This window comes from Sceloporus occidentalis, unplaced genomic scaffold (assembly GCF_023333645.1).
Source record: "Sceloporus occidentalis isolate IW3139 unplaced genomic scaffold, rSceOcc1.0.p SCAF_3, whole genome shotgun sequence".
Lineage (NCBI taxonomy): Eukaryota > Metazoa > Chordata > Lepidosauria > Squamata > Phrynosomatidae > Sceloporus > Sceloporus occidentalis.
The window spans coordinates 84,378,324-84,398,580 of NW_028316983.1; the positions used below are offsets into that span (position 1 = coordinate 84,378,324).

General features: G+C 40.7%; 1 protein-coding gene across 1 annotated transcript; it reads right to left on the minus strand.

Moving 5' to 3' along the window:
* Positions 1 to 347: 347 nt before the first annotated feature.
* Positions 348 to 1,284, minus strand: TACSTD2 (tumor associated calcium signal transducer 2). Its single transcript, XM_089518679.1, has one exon. The coding sequence runs from the start codon at positions 1,282 to 1,284 to the stop codon at positions 358 to 360; it is 927 nt and encodes a 308-aa protein (XP_089374805.1). The 3' UTR covers positions 348 to 357.
* Between the last annotated feature and the right edge of the window lie 18,973 nt (positions 1,285 to 20,257).

The following is a 20,257-nucleotide window of genomic DNA, read 5'->3' on the forward strand; positions in this document are numbered from 1 at the left end:
CACATGTACACAAAAAACAGAAGCAGAAATGTAGTTAATATAAATTAAACTAACTGTGTAGCTATGGAACAACTTTGTTTTCTTTAATAAAAAACTAACTATGAAACAGGAGAATTCATTGATGAGGTATACATGGGGGTTTCTCTGAAACACACATAATGTACTATATACTCTACCATATTAAACAAAAACAAATCCATTACCACTTGCACATGTTTGTGTAAAGATATTGCTTTTCTCTTTCATTATTTTTAAAGGAAAAACTAGATTTTTTCCCTCCTTCAAAAACACGGAGTAATATAGCTATCTACTTTCTATTTTACTCAAAATCTTAGTTTTGTGTTCAAGTCTAACCACCTATGCATTTTGTCCTCTCCTCATTTCTCTCATCTCCTTAATCTCCACCTTTTCATACTTCCCAGTCTTCCGCCGTCTGGTCAATACAAGCACAGTAATCCCAGTAATAAAGGACAAGACTACCACGACCACCACTGCAATAATGCCTGCTGACAGCTGCTTCATAGAGAACTCGGGAGCTTTTTCATCAATATAGTAGATTAGGATCTCTTCGATATCTAGAGGTTCTCCGCTGACAGAGAGATTAAATGCATTATTAGAATGAAAAAGAGAGTCATGCTTGATATCTTTTTCAAAGTAATAGGCTACATCTGCAATATCGACATCTCTGTAAGACTTCTGCATAAGGTTCTGTTTCAAGTCAATTTGAATGAATGGGTAGTCATACTTGACAGCAGGAATGAAATTTTGATGGAGCAGGTACCGCTTCTGAATGAATTGTCGGAGACTGTTTTCCACTTCAGCCTCGAGGAAGGCAGCTTCTCGTTCTTTGTGCCTTAGTTCGATTAAGATCTGGCTTGTTCTGACAAGCTCACTGCATCTCATGTTTTGATCACCCTTGTCAGTTCTCCTAACCCCAGCGCTGTTCACACACCAACAAGTATCTGTGTTGTTGCATTGCCTGGCTTTGAAGATACCATTGGCATCACATTCTGGGTGATAAAGTCCATCATTGTCCAAAAAGGCATGTTTAGGTTTGATGAAATTCCTGAGTTTTACAGTGTTCATTTCTGCCTTCATTAGGAGACATTTTGAAGTCAGTGTCGAACAGTCCACCATCTGGTTTGAACCCACAGCCATGCAGATACAGCTACCAGATTCCATGTCACAAAATGTCCGTTTATTCATTGGACATATACAGCCATCCTGGGCTGCTGATGCTGCAACAAGTATCAAAAATAGTGCAGCCCCCAAAGCAGACTCCATGAGTTTGGCCAGGATGAGCAGGGAGAAGACTGTAGGAAGAGATGGTAGAATACAGCAGCCTGAAGACAAGACCCGTCCACACCAAGAGCTTCCCAGTTTCTGTGTGACAGGATGCACCTGCTCTCTCTCCTTCTAAACCAGTATCACACTTGCCCAACCAGTTTGACCAGTGACTCATTCACAAAATAGGCCTATGGTGACACAGAAAACCTACAGAAGACCAAGAGCAATGCACTGTCTTTAGTTAGGGAGTGGCAACAACACCCTGCTCCCTGCCTACCTTTCTTTCCTCCCACTCAATGAGGAAGTACTACATGTCAGAAACACAGAAACCAATGGAGCATTAATTTAAGCTCCTTGCAAACAGAAACGTGCCTACCTGATGTCTGAGCCATAAGTGCCAGTTTGCAAGCTAATAGGAGACCAAACCCCATCAACCCTTTCTTCCTGGCCAACTGCACATGCCCAGCCACTTGACTAAGTCCTATCCACTTGCCAAATTGGGTAGAAAAATATTAGCTCTACTAGTCAGTATAAGTAGTACACAGAATAGGAAAAGGGGAGAGTGCAAACAAAACAACCCTTTCGATTTCTAATATTGGTGAAGGATTCAGTGATTCAAGGTGAACTGCTGAGACATTTCAATGACTTTTCCATCAAGCAATACTGAGAAAGTCATCAGACTATTTCTAGGAGGAATATTTTATACTTCAAATTTGAGTTGACCTGGGGGCTGACACCTAACATGATCACATTTACTTATTTCCTCTGATATGGAGTGGGGTCTCTTCCTTTCATGCTTCTGTCTGGGACATTTCACACATTACATTATGGGGGTGGATATTTTTGGTGTAAATCTAAGAAGTGTACACCTAAAAATGTCAACTATAAATTTTGCAAACATAATTATCATATAGATCCATTCAATAATATTATCCCTGATTATAACTGAATAGCAAACTAAGGCCTGTTACAGACAGCCAAAATAAAGCTGCTTCGAGTCACAGTGGAGGTATGGTGTTTCAATAATGCATGCGTCCTAAGAGTCCAGAAGTCGCACCAAAGCCATGCTCTAGCCCTAAGGACAGGAGCGTGGCTTTGGTGTGGCTTCTGGACTCTTACGACGCATGCATCATTCAAACACCATACCTCCACTGTGACTCGAAGCAGCTTTATTTTGGCTGTCTGTAACAGGCCTAAGTTTTGCCTCTGTATGATGACTGAGATTGTTATGGTCAAATGGCACTTGAGAAATGTTGCTCCTAGTAGCATTAGGCTCCAGTACCTTGCTCTTCACTGAGAGGAGCTGCCTATTTATTAATTGATATCTTGCCTTTCTCCCATTATGAAATTCAAAGTGGTTGGTCATGAAAGTGCATCTAGGGGAAACAGGAAGTTTTAAAAAGTCTTTTAAACAGTTTCTGTTTCACATTGTGGATAGATAAATTATTCATCACATGAAAACCATTGCAAACATGTATATAGATCAGATGTTCCCCACCTAACCTGCTCTTTGACATATCCCAACATGAAGTGAAACCTACCGAATATATTGTAATCTTCAAGTTGGCTTTCTGAATTTAAGAGAACTGACTGGTGCTTTTGTGAATGTCTAGGAAGATATTTTGCTCCATCACTACATGATCTGTCCTATTCTAGCTGATGTGGGGCTTAAGATCGAAGCTGTAGCCCTATCTGCATTACATAATGGGTTTTATGAGGTAGAGGCAAGATATTTTAAAACTGTTTAATAGTGTGGGAAATACTTCTTTTAAATTGCCCTCCCCATCAGCTTCTGAATATATCGTGCTTCCTGAGTATTCAAGTACAGAACAGGAGTCAAAGAGCTGCATATGAAGCTTCATATGCATGCACCAAAAATTTCCAACTTCTTCCTTGGGAAGATTTGCCAGATTGTCAGTTCCCCCACCCCACCCCACCCCAAAAATAAAGCTGCTGCAGAAAGCTTAGGGAAATGTGGCTTTTGAAGGGGTCCCTACTCAGCTACTAGTAGAGATGGCTAATCAGTGTTCCAACTTCCCAAGTTATACACGCACAACTGTATGCACAATGACCACTTTCATATTTTTTAATGAAATTGTTACTGATTTTTAAGAAAAGCAGAATAAGAAAAAGAATAACACTGCTTACATAAGACACATGATATGTTTTCATAGTAGATCCTGAAAAGAATAAAGAAGAAAATACAGAATTGGAGTACATCTGCACCTCCATATATTGTTAAATTTGTACTAGTGAAACTTTCACAAACGTATAAATCTTTATATAGCTACTCTGAATACCAAGGGCAAGATATAAGTCAAATACATAAATAAATTGATAGACAAATAACTCTTGCTCTTATGTGTAATAAAAAGTTCCATATACAAAGCTATCTCCTTTTGGTGTTCAAAACATCATTTCACAAAATTTCGGAATGATTGGTTTAAGGCATAAACCTATATGAGCTATTGACACTATGGGAGATAATTAATATTAATAGAATGAACAGAGAAGATTCCAAAGAATTAATACATTTGAATAACAAAGTAATAATATAATGAAATTATCAACTGTTTGCATTGTTCGTTTATTCCTAACTTTGTCAGTTAGTTTATCCATCACTGCCAGATACCAAAGTCATTTCAGCCAATCACTGATGGATAAAGCAGTGATGTAAAGTCCCCCTTTCATAATGAGTGGGCAGCTTCTGGAACTGGATGCCTTGATATCTAGGAGTGTGGTTTGTGGGTGTGATCCCATTCCCTCTGAAGTTCTTAGTGAATACACAACCCCTCTTCAATGGTCTGAAGAGCCCTCTTACAATTGCCAATCATGTGCAGTCAAGGAAAGAACCAAGAGAATATCGCAATGTCAAGAGCAGGTCCATTAGTACAATCCTACCCCCCTCCTGTATGTTATTTCTCTGTATATTGATTTGGTATCCTGCCTTCCACCAAACAGTGCTGCTCAAGACAGTATACAGCAACCAAGATTGTGAAAGAAGAATGAAGAATGGTTGAAAGAGCTGGATGTTTAGCTAGAGAAAATAAGATTAAGGGAAGACGCAGTGTATGTGTATGTGCCTTCAAGTTGCCTGTTGACTTCTGATTACCTATGAAGTTCATAGGGTTTTCTTAGGTGGTTTTGCCAGTTCTTTCCTCTGAAATATAAACCACAGCACCTGATCTTATTGGTGGTCTTCCATCCATGTATTAACCATAACTGATCCTGCTTAGCTTTCAAGATTAGGGATCTGGTAACTTTAGGGTATTTTAGGCCAAGGACATAATAAAGGTCTTCAGCCTTGCAAACAAGCTTGTGAAATGTAGGCTAGACAAAGTAACTGTTACATAGATTTGTAATTGGTTGACTGGCTGAACCCAAAGGGTGCTCAACAATGGCTCCTTTTCATCCTGGAGAGAAGTGACCAGTGGGGTCCCACAGGGCTCTGTCCTGGGCCCAGTGCTACTCAACATCTTTATCAATGACTTGGGGGACAGAATTGGGGGCATACTTATCAAATTTGCAGATGACACCAAATTAGGAGGAATAGCTAATACTCCAGAGGACAGGATCAAAACTCAAAATGACGTTAATAGATTAGAAAGCTGGGCCAAAGCTAACAAAATGAATTTCAGCACAGAAAAATGTAAGGTATTGCACTTAGGGCAGAAAAATGAAATGCACAGATATTGGATGGGTGACACCTGGCTGAACGAGACTATGTGTGAAAGGGATCTGGGAGTCCAAGTAGACCACAAGCTGAACATGAGTCAATAGTGCGATGTGGCAGCTAACAAGGCCAATGCAATTTTAGGCTGCATCAATAAAAATATAGTGTCTAGACCAAGGGAAGTAATATTGCCACTCTATTCTGCTCTGGTCAGGCCCCACCTGGAATATTGTGAACAGTTCTGGGCACCACAATTTAAAAAAGGATGTTGAGAAACTGGAACGTGTCCAAAGGAGGACAACTAAAATGGTAAAGGGCCTGGAAACCATGCCCTATGAGGAATGACTTAGGGAGCTGGAGATGTTTAGTCTGGAGAAGAGAAGGTTAAGAGGTGATATGATAGCCCTATTTAAATATTTGAAGGGATGTCATATTGAGGAGGGAGCTGACTGGTTTTCTTCTGCTGCAGAGACTAGGACCCAGAGCAATGGATACAAACTACAGGAAAAGAGATTCCACCTCAACATTAGGAGGAACTTCCTGACAGTAAGAGCTGTTCAACAGTGGAACAAACTCCCTCGGAGACTAGTGGAGTCTCCCTCCTTGGAGGTCTTTAAGCAGAGGCTGGATGACTATCTGTCGGGTATGCTTTGATTGAGATTTCCTGCATGGCAGGAGGTTGAATTGGATGGCCCTTGTGGTCTCTTTCAACTCTATGATTCTTTGATAGGTATTTTGTCCTTTCTCTGTTGCAACCCAATAAGACTGGCTGGTATATAAATAAACATATACATAATGCACCCTCTATAGCTGCAACTAGGTACCCCACGTATATGAGAGTAACCATGCTTTTTCGAGAGGACATGTCTAGGAGTGTACTGCAAGAGAGCTGTCTTTCAACAATTGCTGTTGCCACACACTAAATACTTTCATTTGCATGGGGTTTGCAGTTTAACATGTGCTAAATGTTTGCTCTGTCAGCACATGGAATGCTTTCTATTACATATTAAAAAACCCTATGATAAAATATTCTGTCCCTCTCCCTTAAAAAGGGGATGAGTGTAAAGCACTTTAATTATCCCTAGAACTAGTTCTCCCATTAGTTTCTAAAATTTTTGCTGTATGTCTTCAAGTCATTTCCAGTTTATGGCAACTGAATCACAGTGTTTCCTTGGCAAGATTTATTCCTAGGGAGTTTGACATTACCCTCCCTTGAGGCTGAGAGTGTGGGACTTGCCAAAGGTCACCCAATGGGTTTCCATGGTTAAGTGGGGATTTAAACCATGGTCTCTCAGACAGAGTCTAGTACTCAAACCACTGCACTACATTGGCTCTAGGCTTCAGATTACTGTATCTGAAACTATAATTTTAATCTCCTTTCTAGTCTATGCCCAAATGTGTCATTCATTGCAAACTTCTAGAAGGTATTTGAATATCTGCTGGCTCTTTCCTTAGCTCAACTCCAGACATGATGGGGACATAGGAACTTTAAGTCTCATCTTGGAGGGAATGCCTTTCCTCCTCTCACTTTTTGTTTTTCCAACCTGACTTTTGAAATACCTTGTCTGATGAAGACCTCTGATCATCTCAAAAGCTTCCATGCAATTCTGTGCTTTTGATCAGTCCAGTAAAGGTGTTGCCCTAGTACAGATTCTTACCAGAGCAAAAACATCCCATGTGTGTTTGTATCACAGGTAACAATATGGTTTAACAAGTGGGCAGAAAAATTGGGGTGGGGCTCAGAAATAGCAGGAAAACACCAAACAAAATTGTAAGGGCTCTGAGTAGGAAGGTTGGTGTGTTCCAAGGAGTGACATGTGGGAAAAGGAATAACCGGAAAGAGCGGTAACAGATATAAGAATCAGAACAAGATCATTTTCAACTTGATCAGCAATAGAATCACAAATAACCTGGATATAGTCCTGTTGTACTGAAGCAGGAGATTTAAGAGATAAGAGCACAAAGGTGGCTGAATAATCTGCATTATTGCAAGCAACAGATCCTCTTATATTAAAAACTCCTTGCAAACATTGTGTGTGTGTGTTTATGTGGGCACACACACAGTTGCAGTGTTTTCAAAAGGGGGTGGGGGGGAAATATAGAGGCCCAAACTCAGAAGCATTGGACCAGGGTTCAAATCCCCACTTGGCCATGGAAATCCACTGGGTATCCCTGGGCAAATCATACTCTTCCAGCCTCAGAGGAAGGCAAACCGTCTCTGAACAAATCTTGCTGAGAAAACCCTGTGACTGGTTAGCATCAGGGTTGCCATAAGTCTGAAATGACTTGAAGGCAGACAACAATAACAACAACAAACCCAATTGTTAGTTCCACTAACGTAGATTCACTAAATCAGCAAGAAATTAGTAAGTCAGAGTGATGTAAATTGCAGTGACTCTAATTGGGACTAACAATTGAATATAAGCCAGAATCTTTTAGTTTCTATTTATTCGATTAATTACAAATATCTCACTTTCTCCCACTGTCTTTAAAACAATATTTGGACTGCATGCCATTAACTGAATCAAGGCTCAGTATGGATGATAACCAAATTGTATTTAAGAGGAAGTTAGGATGATTATCACTATGTGCACCATTTATCTTCCCCTGTCGTAACCAGTCTGCCTGTCTGGATCCAACTGTCTGTTTTTAAGGAAGTGGATGAAGCCCAGAGCTGAATTAGACTGCTTGTCAGTCTTTTCTTTTTCCTTCATCTTTCCTTTTACATGCCACTCAGTAAGAACCACCATTAATTAGAAAAAGCCACAAGCTGGTTGAGGCTTTCTCCCTCTGCTTTACACAGTTTTGGGTTTGCATCATGAGCTTTGTCTAGATGACAAACACATCTTTTTCTCACTTTTCTATTCCTCATGAAAAAATAATGCATAAACGACACATTCACTTTAAAGAGCTATAGATTTTACCAAGCTCTTTTGGCAAATCCACCTGCAGGAATACTTCAGTTAATACAGTACACATTGTCCTGGGCATTACTTCTTTAACAGAAGCTTGGTGTATGAGAGGCAGAAACAGCAGAGAAAAAATAGAGATAGGTTCCTATACTACAAAAAAGAAGACATATTTAAGCAATCTTTTCATTCAAACCTAGCAATAGGCACATGTGAAATGAAACTAGAAGATCCAGTTAGCCTTGCATAAGCAACCAAAAACACTTTGACCTTTCCAGAAACCACTCTAAAGTTACTACCAAATGCATCCAGGGATGACTCTTTTTCTTTCATCAGCCTCCACTTTTCTGATAATTTCCATAAATCTATAGATCTATGCTTTTTTAACATGCTGGAAATAACTGGTAAAGCAGGCTTATCTGCTTCCTCCATTCCCACTGTTCACATATGCCCAATTCTGGAGGCAGCAGCCATTTACGTTGCAGGCACCCACAGCTACAGTAGAATTGCTAGAATACAATTCCATTCTTTTCCAGCACAAGCTTTGACACATTGTTTGCTGCAAATGTACTACTGTAACACTCTTTCTCCAGGAAACAAAAGAGCTTCTTTGGAGTTTATCGCACACCATTTAAAGCGATTTACCCTATTTGCATTTAATTTTGAAGCCAGATTTTATTGCATATGCTGGGGGCCAAGTGAGTGCAACCCAGCTGCAGTCTGGATCCCAACTGTGTTTATCTGGCATCTTTTCAAAACCAGGGGAGTCTGCCATTTTGGAAAACACACCAGATAAGTGCAGTTGGGACCTGGGCTGCAGCCAATTTGCACTCACCTAGCCCCCAGCGTGTGCGATAAAATCCGGCTTCAACATTAAATACGAATGAGGTAAATGGCTTTAAACAGTGTGTGAGAAACTCCTTTGTTAGAGACTTTTGCTAACTAAAGTACGCCTGTATTCAGTACTTTCTGAGACAACCAAATGACCTTGTTTATCATTTCTGATCATAACAGCATTTAGTATTCACTTGCCTGTCCAAAAACATTACCTTTGAACCACTTTGCCCGCCTCCTCACTCTTTTCCTGTTTCTCACCTACCTCAGATCACAGGGTTTAAAATGAGTCATGGCATTCCACATATGTATACATTTACACCCTGTGGCCTACATCTAACTGATAGTTCCAGCTGCAGTAGCCTCACAGAATCAATTGCTGAATGGCAGGTCAACACATATATAAATCCGACTGATTTAATGGTCCCACTTTAGTTCAGACAAGATTAGAGCTTATATGTCTTCATGTTCCCTTGTCTCCAATATATAGGGGCCAACCTTAACAAGAGCCTTTCCATTGTTAGAACAGATAACAAGAAAATGCTAGGACATCACCTTGACTGATACTGTACTGCAAAAGAAATAGTAACATTGTAAATTTGGCCAGCTAAATTATTATGAATGGTAAGTTTATCACTGAATCCTCCTGAATGAACAAGAAAACATACATGTCCCTTGATAGTTTGAAGGTTGTCCATACAGCTTTCAAACCCTCCAGTCTCCCTGGACTGTCCTTTCTCTGCATACACACCCACACACACAAACCAGTGGACTTCATAACCTGGAAGCCTCTATGAGCACCAATTCACATTTTGAACAGATTGCAGGGTCTGCTTGCATTATCAAAACTATACATTAATTTTTCAAGACCAAAGTGGACTTTCAGCTGCTTGATTTTGTATTTGGCACTGCAGTGCATATGGGCCCCAGAAGATCCTAGAAGCAGAAATGTGGCCTCCAGACCCACTGCAGTTGCCCACCTTTATTCTAAAGCCTTACTGATTAGGCATCTTAAGGGCCACCACTTGTTAATTCATCAACATCTGGAGTACCACAGATTCCCACTCCTAGTCTAGGTGACACATACTTATGAAGACCTCCTAATCAAATCACCTACAAGGCTTCTGTGCATACATTAGTTCTGTAGAAAACAGTAGTGCCCAAAATTTGGCTGAAGTAGGAAGATGCTACTTGAAGCAGAAAAACACTGAAATATATGAACTAGATCAGGGGTTCCCAACCTGGGGGGGTCGATTGACCCTTTCTTGGGGGTCGCCAGGTTGGGGCTGCCTCCTCCTCCTCCCCTCTTCCCTGTGGGTGCCTGTGCCAGCACTGCGACTGTGCGGGGATGGGGATGGGGCTGCCTCTTCCCCCTCCCCTTCCCTGTGGGTGCATGTGCCAGCACCGCCATTGCGCAGGGATGGGGATGGGGCTGCCTCCTCCCCTTCCCCTCTTCCCCATGGGTGCCAGCGCCAGCGCCACCACCATGCAGGGATGGGGACGGGGCTGCCTCCTTCTCCTCCTCCTTCTCCCCTCTTCCTGAGGGTGCCAGTACCTGTGCTGCCACCGTGCAGGGATGGGGATGGGGACGGGACTTCCTCCTCCTCCTCCTCCCCTCTTCCCCGCGGGTGCCAGTGCCACCACCAGATAGGGACGGGGATGCCTCCTCTTCCTCCCCTCTTCCCTGCAGGTGCCGGCACCACCACCACCACCACGCACGGATAGGGACAGGGATGGGGATGCCTCCTCCTCCTCCCCTCTTCCCTGCGGATGCTGGCGCCAACACCACCACCGCGTGGGGATGGGGATGGGATGGGGCTGCCACCACCACCTCCTTCCCCCTCTCCTCCTCCAGACGGCTGCCACCATCACTGCCACTGCACGGGGCTGCCGCCGCCACTGCTACTGCAGAAGCAGCGGTGGAAGCCCCATGTGATGACGGCCCCAGCAGGCCAGAGCAAGCCTGGCCGGCATGGAGGAGGAGAAGGAGGAGGAAGGGTGAGAAAGAGGAGGCAGAGGCGCTTCCAGCAGCCTTTGCAGCCGGAAGTCCTGCCCCTTCTTCTGATCGGCGGCCTCCCTAATTGGTTGGTCAACCAATCAGGGAGGCCGCCGGGGGGGACTTTCGGCCGCAATGGTGGTCGCGGCCCAACAAATGTTGGGAACCGCTGAACTAGATGTTCTCAGCAGAAAATGACACAGAGCAGCAGCATTCATTTTCCAAAGTGTCCATTAAGTGTTGTTCTCCATTGCTGATATACACAATGTAGTCAATAGGGCACAATGTTTCCAGACTTTCCATGGGAAGTGCACTGACCTTAAATTATGAGAGTAAAACGCTTGCATATTTTAAATAAGTAAACATAATAATAGCCATGCACTGCTGCGCATAAACATTCAACCGGCCAAGCATATCTTCATAAATCAAACTGAATATCTTGTGCTTCCAACCAACCATTTTCTCAAAGTTTGAAAACAATTACTTCAAGTAACAATGTCATACATATTAATGAAGGCTAATTCATAGCCGGATTAATTTTTAAGGAATGTCAACATATTCACTGATCACCAAAGCAGCTGATTTGGGAAATGCCCATCACTACCAAAGAAAGGGAAGAATGGCTTATTTTTCTGTTTTGACTAGGATGGGGAGGATAAATTTGAACCAAAATGTAATTCTTGTCAGAGACAACTTGACATTTATGCTAAAAGACAAACATAGGTACAAAAGGAGCCGTTGAATTAAATTTTACTTTAGTTTTTCACTTGTTCTCTTTTGCTGTAAAGTGTGCTTAATTAGAAAAGTTAACATCTACACTCATCCCTCCATATTTGTGGTTTTGATACTTGTGGATTTCATTATTCACGGATTTGATTAATATGTTCTCTCTGGGAATATCTAGGTCCTCCAGTGCAATTCTATGGTCAGCCTTAACTAATGGTTGCACTGAAAGACCTAGAGATTCCTAGAGAGAATATTCTACTCGGCATTTGTAGCTCCTCCAGTGCAGTTCTATGGTCAGTGTCTGTCAGACATTGACCACAGAGTTGCGCTAGAGGGACCTAGAGAATCATAGAGAGGTGTCCTCTCAGATAAAAACATGGTGTTTTTGTTATTTGAGGTTTTTCCATATTCACGGGGGTCTTGTGCCCCTAACCCTAGCGAATATGAAGGGACTAGCATAGTTGTGAATTTATCAGAAATTTCTCTTGAGATGTGAAGCAATATTTTACCCCTGTCCTTAAATTCAAATCCAGGGTTTGGAAATAACAAATATTTGACAACTCTCTGAAAGCCCTAACCAACATTCTGAGACTTGTAATGCCACTCTCCCCAAAACTGACATTTCCAAGCTGTGCTCAGAATAAACAGGTACAGTGGGCCCTTCCCTTACATGGGGAATCCGTTCTGGATCCCCCCATGTAAGGGAAATTCCGTGTATGCTTGCATCCCATTGCAAACAATGGTGTGTGTGCACTATTTGTTTAATTGCCGCACAGCTTCAGCATATGCTTGAAGCTGTGTATGCTGCTCCTGTGTATGGCACAGGTGCACTGTACAAGGAAGTACACCAATGAGACAAAATCCAGCTGCTGACATTACTGCAAAAATGTTTATGAACTTGAACATTATAAGACATTGAACACTGTTGTTATTCCCTGCCTTGATCCACAGGGAGAGGCAAGTAAGAGTTAAATATTACTACTACTACTACTATTATTACTAGTATAGCATATAAATGAGTGTATGAGCAAGTGATGTGTTGTGATTTACAGTGAATCATCTATTTCAGTGCAAAGCATGAAAAAAGCTATTGCTAGTGATTGTATGAAGCTTTAGGCTTTTCTTGAAAAAGGGCTGTAGGAACTGTGACTTTCCAATTGTTCAAATTTCTGGTTCTCTGAAATCAGTCTTTACCAGGTTCATGGCTTGATAGAGGTAGCATTTCAGTGCTTAAAAACTGGAAAGGCTACAATACAAGACCTCTGGAATATCAGACAATTTTCTGAGTAACTACTCTAGATTACTTGTCACACAGCTCCCTCTGCTGGCTCCTCCAAATTTGAACCACAGTTTTGTAATTTTACAGAATGCTTTTATTAAAAAGTGATTTTCAGAAATGTCAAAATGCTCCAAAGGAAAACAAATATTACTTCAGTATTTGCACAATGTATATGGCTCTAGTATTTTTCAGCCTCAAAATACCTAAAATACGGATATCAAGCTATTAATTTTGTTTTGCTGCAAAGCCCCAATGGAAAATAATTACAGACAAGCAAGTTGTTTGCTTAAGAGCCCATTGTTTTCACATGTCCACATGGTAAATACTTTAACAATGCACTGTTTATACATAATAAATAAGCAATAAAGTTAACCTTGCTTTTGGTTCCAAAGCTTCCAATATGTGCAGTTAATCAGCACATAAAAAGGTTACTTATTTGGACCAAAACTCCTAGAATCACCTATTCCAATGGAAAGTCATCACAGGACCATTCAGTTGCAATCCAAAAAAGTAACTTTTCCAGGCTCTCTTGATTCATCTGTTTAATTGTACGCCAAGGTCCTTAGTGCTAGCATGTAAAAAAGAGAGAGAGAGAGAGAGAGAGAGAATAAACAAATAACAGATAAAAAGATAAAGTGGAAAACAAAACTGCAGTGTTCCTTATTCCCCCATATTGGGAAACGTCCCTACCTTCTTACATATTTAAAGATTAAGTTGAAACAGCTGGATGTTTTAAACACCTTTAGAAAGTTTATTAAATGGTCTGCTTCTAAGAAGCATGTTAAACTGCTTCTAAGAAGCATGTTTCCCCATTAGTTTAGTGATATTACCAATCAAACATATCACATGCTGCTTCCATATTGCAGAATAATCTATTTTGATACCACTTTAATAGCCATGGGTCAGTGTTGTGGAATTTTGTGAGACATCTATCCTTCTCTGTCAAACAGCACTGGTGCTACAAAAAAACCTACTGTTTCCAGAATCCCATAGCATTGAGTCATGGCAGTTAAAGTGGTGTCAAACTGGATTATTTTTGCAGTGTGGATGCAGCCACAGTCAAGTATCTGTATTCTGCTTTTACATGAGGGTCAAGGATGTCAATATGTAATTCATTTCTATATAGCTATACAATAATTACAACACTGTTAGTCACATGTACAACACAAATGTAAACTTTTTTAAAAACAAAAACCATTTATGACAGATCTCCAAAGCAAAATATCACAGTTATAAGGTTTTTCTTGAACCCATGTTACTACTCAACAACATGCTAGAGCCTCACAGGGACACATGGGGGTGGAATTATCACACGCAACAGGATGGATGCACTTATATTTTATATTGTACTTTATATTATATTTCAAAAGAAGTACAGCTATATCTCAAGTGGCATGATTTACAGCAGATATGCATGGTCTCCAATGGCCATTTTTTTAGCCCCATCTCCCAAAGGTCTGCCATGCTACCAAATCCAAAAAACAGTCTAATCCACCAGGACATTTGTACTCCTTTATCTATGTCATATTTTAAGTATTTCAGAGTTTATTACCAGTGGTCAGGAGAATAATTTCAGCATAGTTCTTAATAGTACCCTGTCAACAGATTTTGACAAAAAAATAATAATATTCTAGTCTATAGTTATACCAAACTTTGTAAATCTATACCATCCCATTCAAAGAGCAAGACTTGGTATGAAGATTTGTTGTTTTTGTTGTGTGCCTTCAAGTTGTTTTCAATGCATAGTGACCCCAAGGCAAATCTATCACGGGGTTTTCTGGGCAAGATTTGTTCGGAGGAGATTTGCTAGCCCTTCCCCAGAGGCTGAGATCATGTGACTTGCCCAAGATAACCCAGTGGGTTTCATGGCTGAGCTGGGAATCGAACCCTGGTCTCTTTGTTTAGTCCAAACTTATTTTGCTAATCAACTGTTTGTGTTGAACATGCTGAAAGTACATCAACAAGGGAAATGTTTAAGATTGAGATTATCTATAGAAATACTGACACTACCATAGTCAAAGTAATTTTCCCTTCTTCCCAGCTCTTACAAACATACAATATAGTTCACTTTATCAATTGTATAAACCTGTTTCCAGATACCTAGACAGCTTATGTTTGACACTGGAAATGCACTCTGGTATTCCCAGAATGACACATAAATGGAAAACAACATGAGTAGTTCAACACTGCCTTGCTAGTTGGTTCTTGGAGCAAGCAGAATATTATCTTTTCAGTTATGTTCTGAAACCAATAAGGTGCAGTGGTTCTACCCAAGTTGTGGGCTTTGACGTAGTTCATTCATCTCTGAAATATGACTGTAATTTTAGAAAATTAGAAGTTATGTCAGAGAAGGCTTACCATGATTGTTTCATTCTGCCTTTCAGTAACAATCATTTTCTTGTGCCACACTAGACACTGTCACTCTCTAGCATTGATATAAAAGTGAGCAATTACTCTTTTCAATACCATCATGTCAGTAGATCATTTGGACACATGCTATTTTCTTCAGTAGTATCATTCCATTCTTATTTATTGCAGTATTGTAGTTTGTAGTAGTGTTTAAATTAATAGCTTTTTGAGTTGTTTCATAAGCATTTCTTCAGCAAGGAAACTATCTGCTATAATCCCCAAAGCTATCTTTATACTCTCAAAATAGCTAGTTTAAAATTTGAAGTAGAAAAACAAAATGAGCAAGAGAGAGAGAGAGAGAGAGAGAGAGAGAGAGAGAGAGAGAGAGCACTGCTTATGTGAGATTTGGGAAGCAAACCAAACAGAAATCTATTGCAAAACTTCAACAGGAACATTTTAAGGATAATAACCAAAATGCTATGGGAGGGGTGTGTGCGGGAGTATGGTGCAGGTCTGCACCTGTACACATGCACAAGAGGTAAAATAAGGATGTGATTTCACGTGACTAGCATCTGTTGAAGCTGAGGAGATTATTGCACAGCTTTAGAAAGCAACTGAAAGGCTGTGCTGACAGCCTCTAAGGGGCGGCCTGCTGTCACCTTCAGATGCACTGGATTGGGGCCATGGAAACCACATGCAATGGCCCTGATCTGGCCTTTCCAGGTCGCATAAAGGAGCCGCAAAAAGCAGCTCCCTTTTCTGCTCTGGAAAGGCTGCAATAGCCATGGCGCCGTGGCTTTCAGGCGCTCCTTTGGTTTTGCATCATGTGGATGCAGCATCAGAGGAGTGCCATGATGCTGTGTGCCATGTGGAATGGCATGCAGCATCACACCACCCTGGGGCTGGAGTCAGGGCATGTGTCATGTGGACGCCATGCCCCGATTCTGCCCCCAGGCCAGCCTTTATTGCCGATCTGCATAGGCTCTTACTACTGCCGAATTGAATTCTAATTCAGGCTGCATCTGGATACTATCACATGTGTTTTGCTGCTGCCACTGGGTGGGTGCATCCTGGGTAACGTCCAGCTAGAATCCGAGGTCAGGCAGCCAATTTGCAAAGCCGGGAAGCTCTTGGCTTTGGAAAGAGGCTTTTAGCCAGAAGTTACCCGGCGGTGGCAGTGGCAAAACACATTTTTTTTAAAATAATCTTTATTGTGTTTTTTTAAAAAAAGAAAAAAACAACTATTAAAAACATACCAACTATGGAATAAAACACAGACCTAATAAATCCACCAAGAGTAAATTAAAGTTACAGTGCTGTCTTCTTTCTCTTCCTTCTTTCTACGAAGATTGTCTATCTTTTTATATTATATTTTGATCACCCTCAAATATATACCTATATTTCTAGATAAATACATTAATCATAAATGTACTTCCTCTATTTTGAAGTACTTATTTACATAGCATGATTATATCGTCCTTTAGATAAAACATATTGGAAGTTCATATGATTATCCTTCATTTTATGTTTCCAGTGTTTCCAGTCCTATCTCTCGGGCAGATTCCAGAAGGTGTTGCTTGGCGACAGATCTTCGGTCAAGAGGGAGCTCAAATTGGGTGTCCCTCAAGGAGTGATACTGTCACCAATGCTCTTCAACATTTACATGAAGCCGCAGGGTGAGATCATCCAGAGACATGGGGTGGGGTGTTATCAGTACGCTGATGACCCCCAAATTTGTTTCTCCATGTCTCGAACTGCTTCAGTGACCAAGGATGGCATCTCTCCTCTGAATGACTGCCTGAAGTCAGTAATGGATTGGATGAGGGAAAATAGACTTAAATTTAATCCAAATAAAACGGAGGTACTCGATATAGGCAATCCCAATCCAGGTATAGTGATAAGCTCTCCAGTTCTGGACGGGGTCACACTTCACCTAAAGGACTGTGTTAGTAGCTTGGGAACTCATCGCTTCACCTGTCATCCCAGGTGGACACGACAGCCAGGAGTGCCCACTATCAGCTCTGGCTGATTCACCAGCTATGACCCTTCCTGGAAAGGGAAAACCTTGAAATGGTTGTACACTCCCTGGTAGCCTCTCGTCTCGATTTCTGCAATGCGCTCTACATGGGGCAACCCTTATGCCATGTTCAGAAGCTGCAACTGGTCCAAAGCATGGCAGCCAGATTGGTGACTGGGAGTTCCAAATTTGATTCTATCACACCCATTCTAAAATCCCTTCACTGGCTACCTATTAGCTTCTGGGCACAGTAGAAGGTGTTGGCCCTACATGGCCAGGGTCCAGCTTACTTGAGGGAACGCCTCCTCCCATATAATCCTTCCCGCACTCTCAGATCCTCAGGGAAGACTCTACTACAGTCAAAGAGAACTAGACTGGTAACTACCTCCCAGAGGACATTTGCTGCTGCCGCTCCAAAAATCTGGAACAATCTGCCGGATGAGGTCCACCAACTAACATCTTTGGAGGCATTTAAGAAGGCAATAAAAACGGATCTCTTCCGGTGGGCTTTCCCAAATTGATCCCCTAATCTCACTCTCCACTTGCTTAAATTGTTCTCTTCAGACTGATTCGTTCTTGACTGATTTTATTGCTCATTGTTTGGGAATTGCTTTTAATGTTAATTTTAGGAGCGGGGAGGGAGTGGGAATTTGGAGTCTAGTGTACTTTTATCCACCATTTCTGTGCCTTTGATTTTATTGTTCTCTCTTTTTATATGCTGTTACCCACCTTGATCCAACACAGGGAGAGGCGGGTTGTTGTTGTTGTTGTTATTATTATTACTCCAGTCCTATCGTAAAATCCTTACCCCATTCTGAAGCTAAATATTCAGTCAGGGGTCTCCATTGTTCTTTAAATGTAGTCATAGAACCTTTTTTAATTAGAGAAGTTAATTTGTCAATATGAGGCAAAACACATGTGATAGTATCCAGATGCAGCCTGAATTGGAATTCAATTTGGCAGTGGTAGGTCGCTTTTTAAAACTGTGTGATAATCTCCTGATAAACTTTCAAAAGCGACTGTGGATACGCATTGGGGATCTCTGGTTTAAAGAAAAGGTATCTGCTCCTTCTGCACTTTTAAAATACATTTCCACTGAGCAGGAAATACATGTTAAATCTTTTGTTAATATTTTAAAATGAAATTTCTAATATACACAGGAAAGTCACTTGAGCCTAACTGGAATCATTCAAGGTTTGCAACTTTTTGGATATTCAAATCTTCAGTTACAGAAACTTAAATTACCTCTCTTTCCCTTTCACAGTATTACAGCTAGGGGGCTAAATCCAATTTCATACTTGTGGAGCACTGGCATGTTACTCCATTCTCCCATGAAGTTGTCTACAGCATCAAAAACCTGCTTGGAAGGTTTCCCAGTCTTCAAAAAAGTACATTTCTAGAATGCAGAGGGGACAGCAGAAGTGCTGAAGGGAAGGCGAAATCATGACTCCTAGTTCTGGATACATGCCATCGTTGAATTCTGACCAGATAATCCTAACATGCTGGCATATTTAAACTCCAGTTTTCCTCAAGTTCTATACATTAACTAACCGAGCAGTGGCTGGATAATGCTCTGGGACTCAGAACAGCATTCTGCCACTAGCTAAATTACAGATGCTCCAGCATATCACTATGTTCTTTCCTCTTAAAAGTCACTTTCCAAGTTCTTCCTCTACGACACCTTCCACCTTCCGTTTTCTTACACAGAAGAATATGTAAGAGAGGCATATTGGCCACAGATGATGCAGCCATTTTCCTACTACGAATTAGAAAACCAGCACAACAATTTACTGATCTGGAAAGGACAGCAGTCAGTTCTTCTTCTCTATAAGGTTTCTCCTTACAGTAGAGTGAATCAGTGATGGTAAAGTATTATTAATCAGTCAAGATAAATGGAGCATTAACTTGTTCTGCACGTTTGAGCTGAATCATAAACTTGTGCTTTCAGCAAGCAGCTGCATGTGCACATATGGTTTCTATATAACTGTATGTCCCATCTGTTTCAGGTTTTTCAAAGATTATTTACTGTGTTTTTCTTCAGTCATGAAAACTGAAGTGCACTGACTTTAAGTATACAAGTACTTTTTATATATTTGGCAAATAGTCATTTCTGAAGTAATATATACAATTTAAGAAGCTTGTGCAAAAACAATACTTGTATGCGGCAACTCCAATATATCATTTATTAAGCCCAGAAACATCAAAGGAAACTTTGAAAGAAAATGTATTCTAGATTGTTTTTCATTAATATTATGCTGAGTCTAAAATAAATCACATGCTGTAAGCAACTAAATGAAAATCAGGTAATTATAAAGGGGAAGTGAATCTTTCAGTAGTCTATACATTGATTTCCATCTTGCTACAGACTGTAGCCATTCCACAATGTGATCCACAGCTATATTGTTCTTCATTTCTCTCGGCCACATTTTGTTAGCAGCTTGTGGTCAATTATGCATCTCTTCTGTAAAAATGAAATCAAAGGGTAATTCAATCTAAAACTCATACATATACACACTGATTCATCCAGGCAAAGGTTTAAAGATAAATGTTGGTAAGTGTTCTTTAAACTTTTCTTACAATATAAAAGTTACTATGCGATGTAGAACAGCATCTCTCACAGAAAAAGAGTAACTGCTAAGCCACCATGTCTTTCCAGATCTATAAATCTATAAGCTTGGCTACAAAAACAAATATCAAAAGAAAGCTGAAGGATGGTGAAAGGAAGAAAAAAAAATTCCTGGATGCAATTTCGGGAAAAAAAACTTTCTTAATGTTTTTGTTAACCAAGGCTTACCTGACCATTCACATTCACTTTTTTCAGAATTCAGACATGAAAATCAGTATTCAAAAGTATCTCTGAGACTGAGCAAAAAATGTAGCACAAACTTTTGTAGACTCGGTCTACCTGCATCTGAGGAAATAGGCCACGTCTATGAACACTTTTGCTCAGTGAGTCTCAAGGGTGTTACAAGATACTGTTACATACTGATACTTTTTTTTTTTTTTGGTTTTGAATAAAAAGCTTACTAAAGCCTGTGAAACTGTTCTTTCCATATCATTTCTGCCTCTGGTATTAAAGTTGTTGTTAAAGAATTTATGCCCACATCAATTTTGTGTCCAAGCAAATGTAGGACTAAAATACAACATCTGTGGCTGGCATCTTCAGAGAATGCGTGCCTGGAAAAAG

What these genes read in the sequence shown, in the direction of transcription:
- TACSTD2 (XM_089518679.1), bottom strand. Translation starts at nt 1,284, where the DNA reads ATGGAGTCTGCTTTGGGGGCTGCACTATTTTTGATACTTGTTGCAGCA.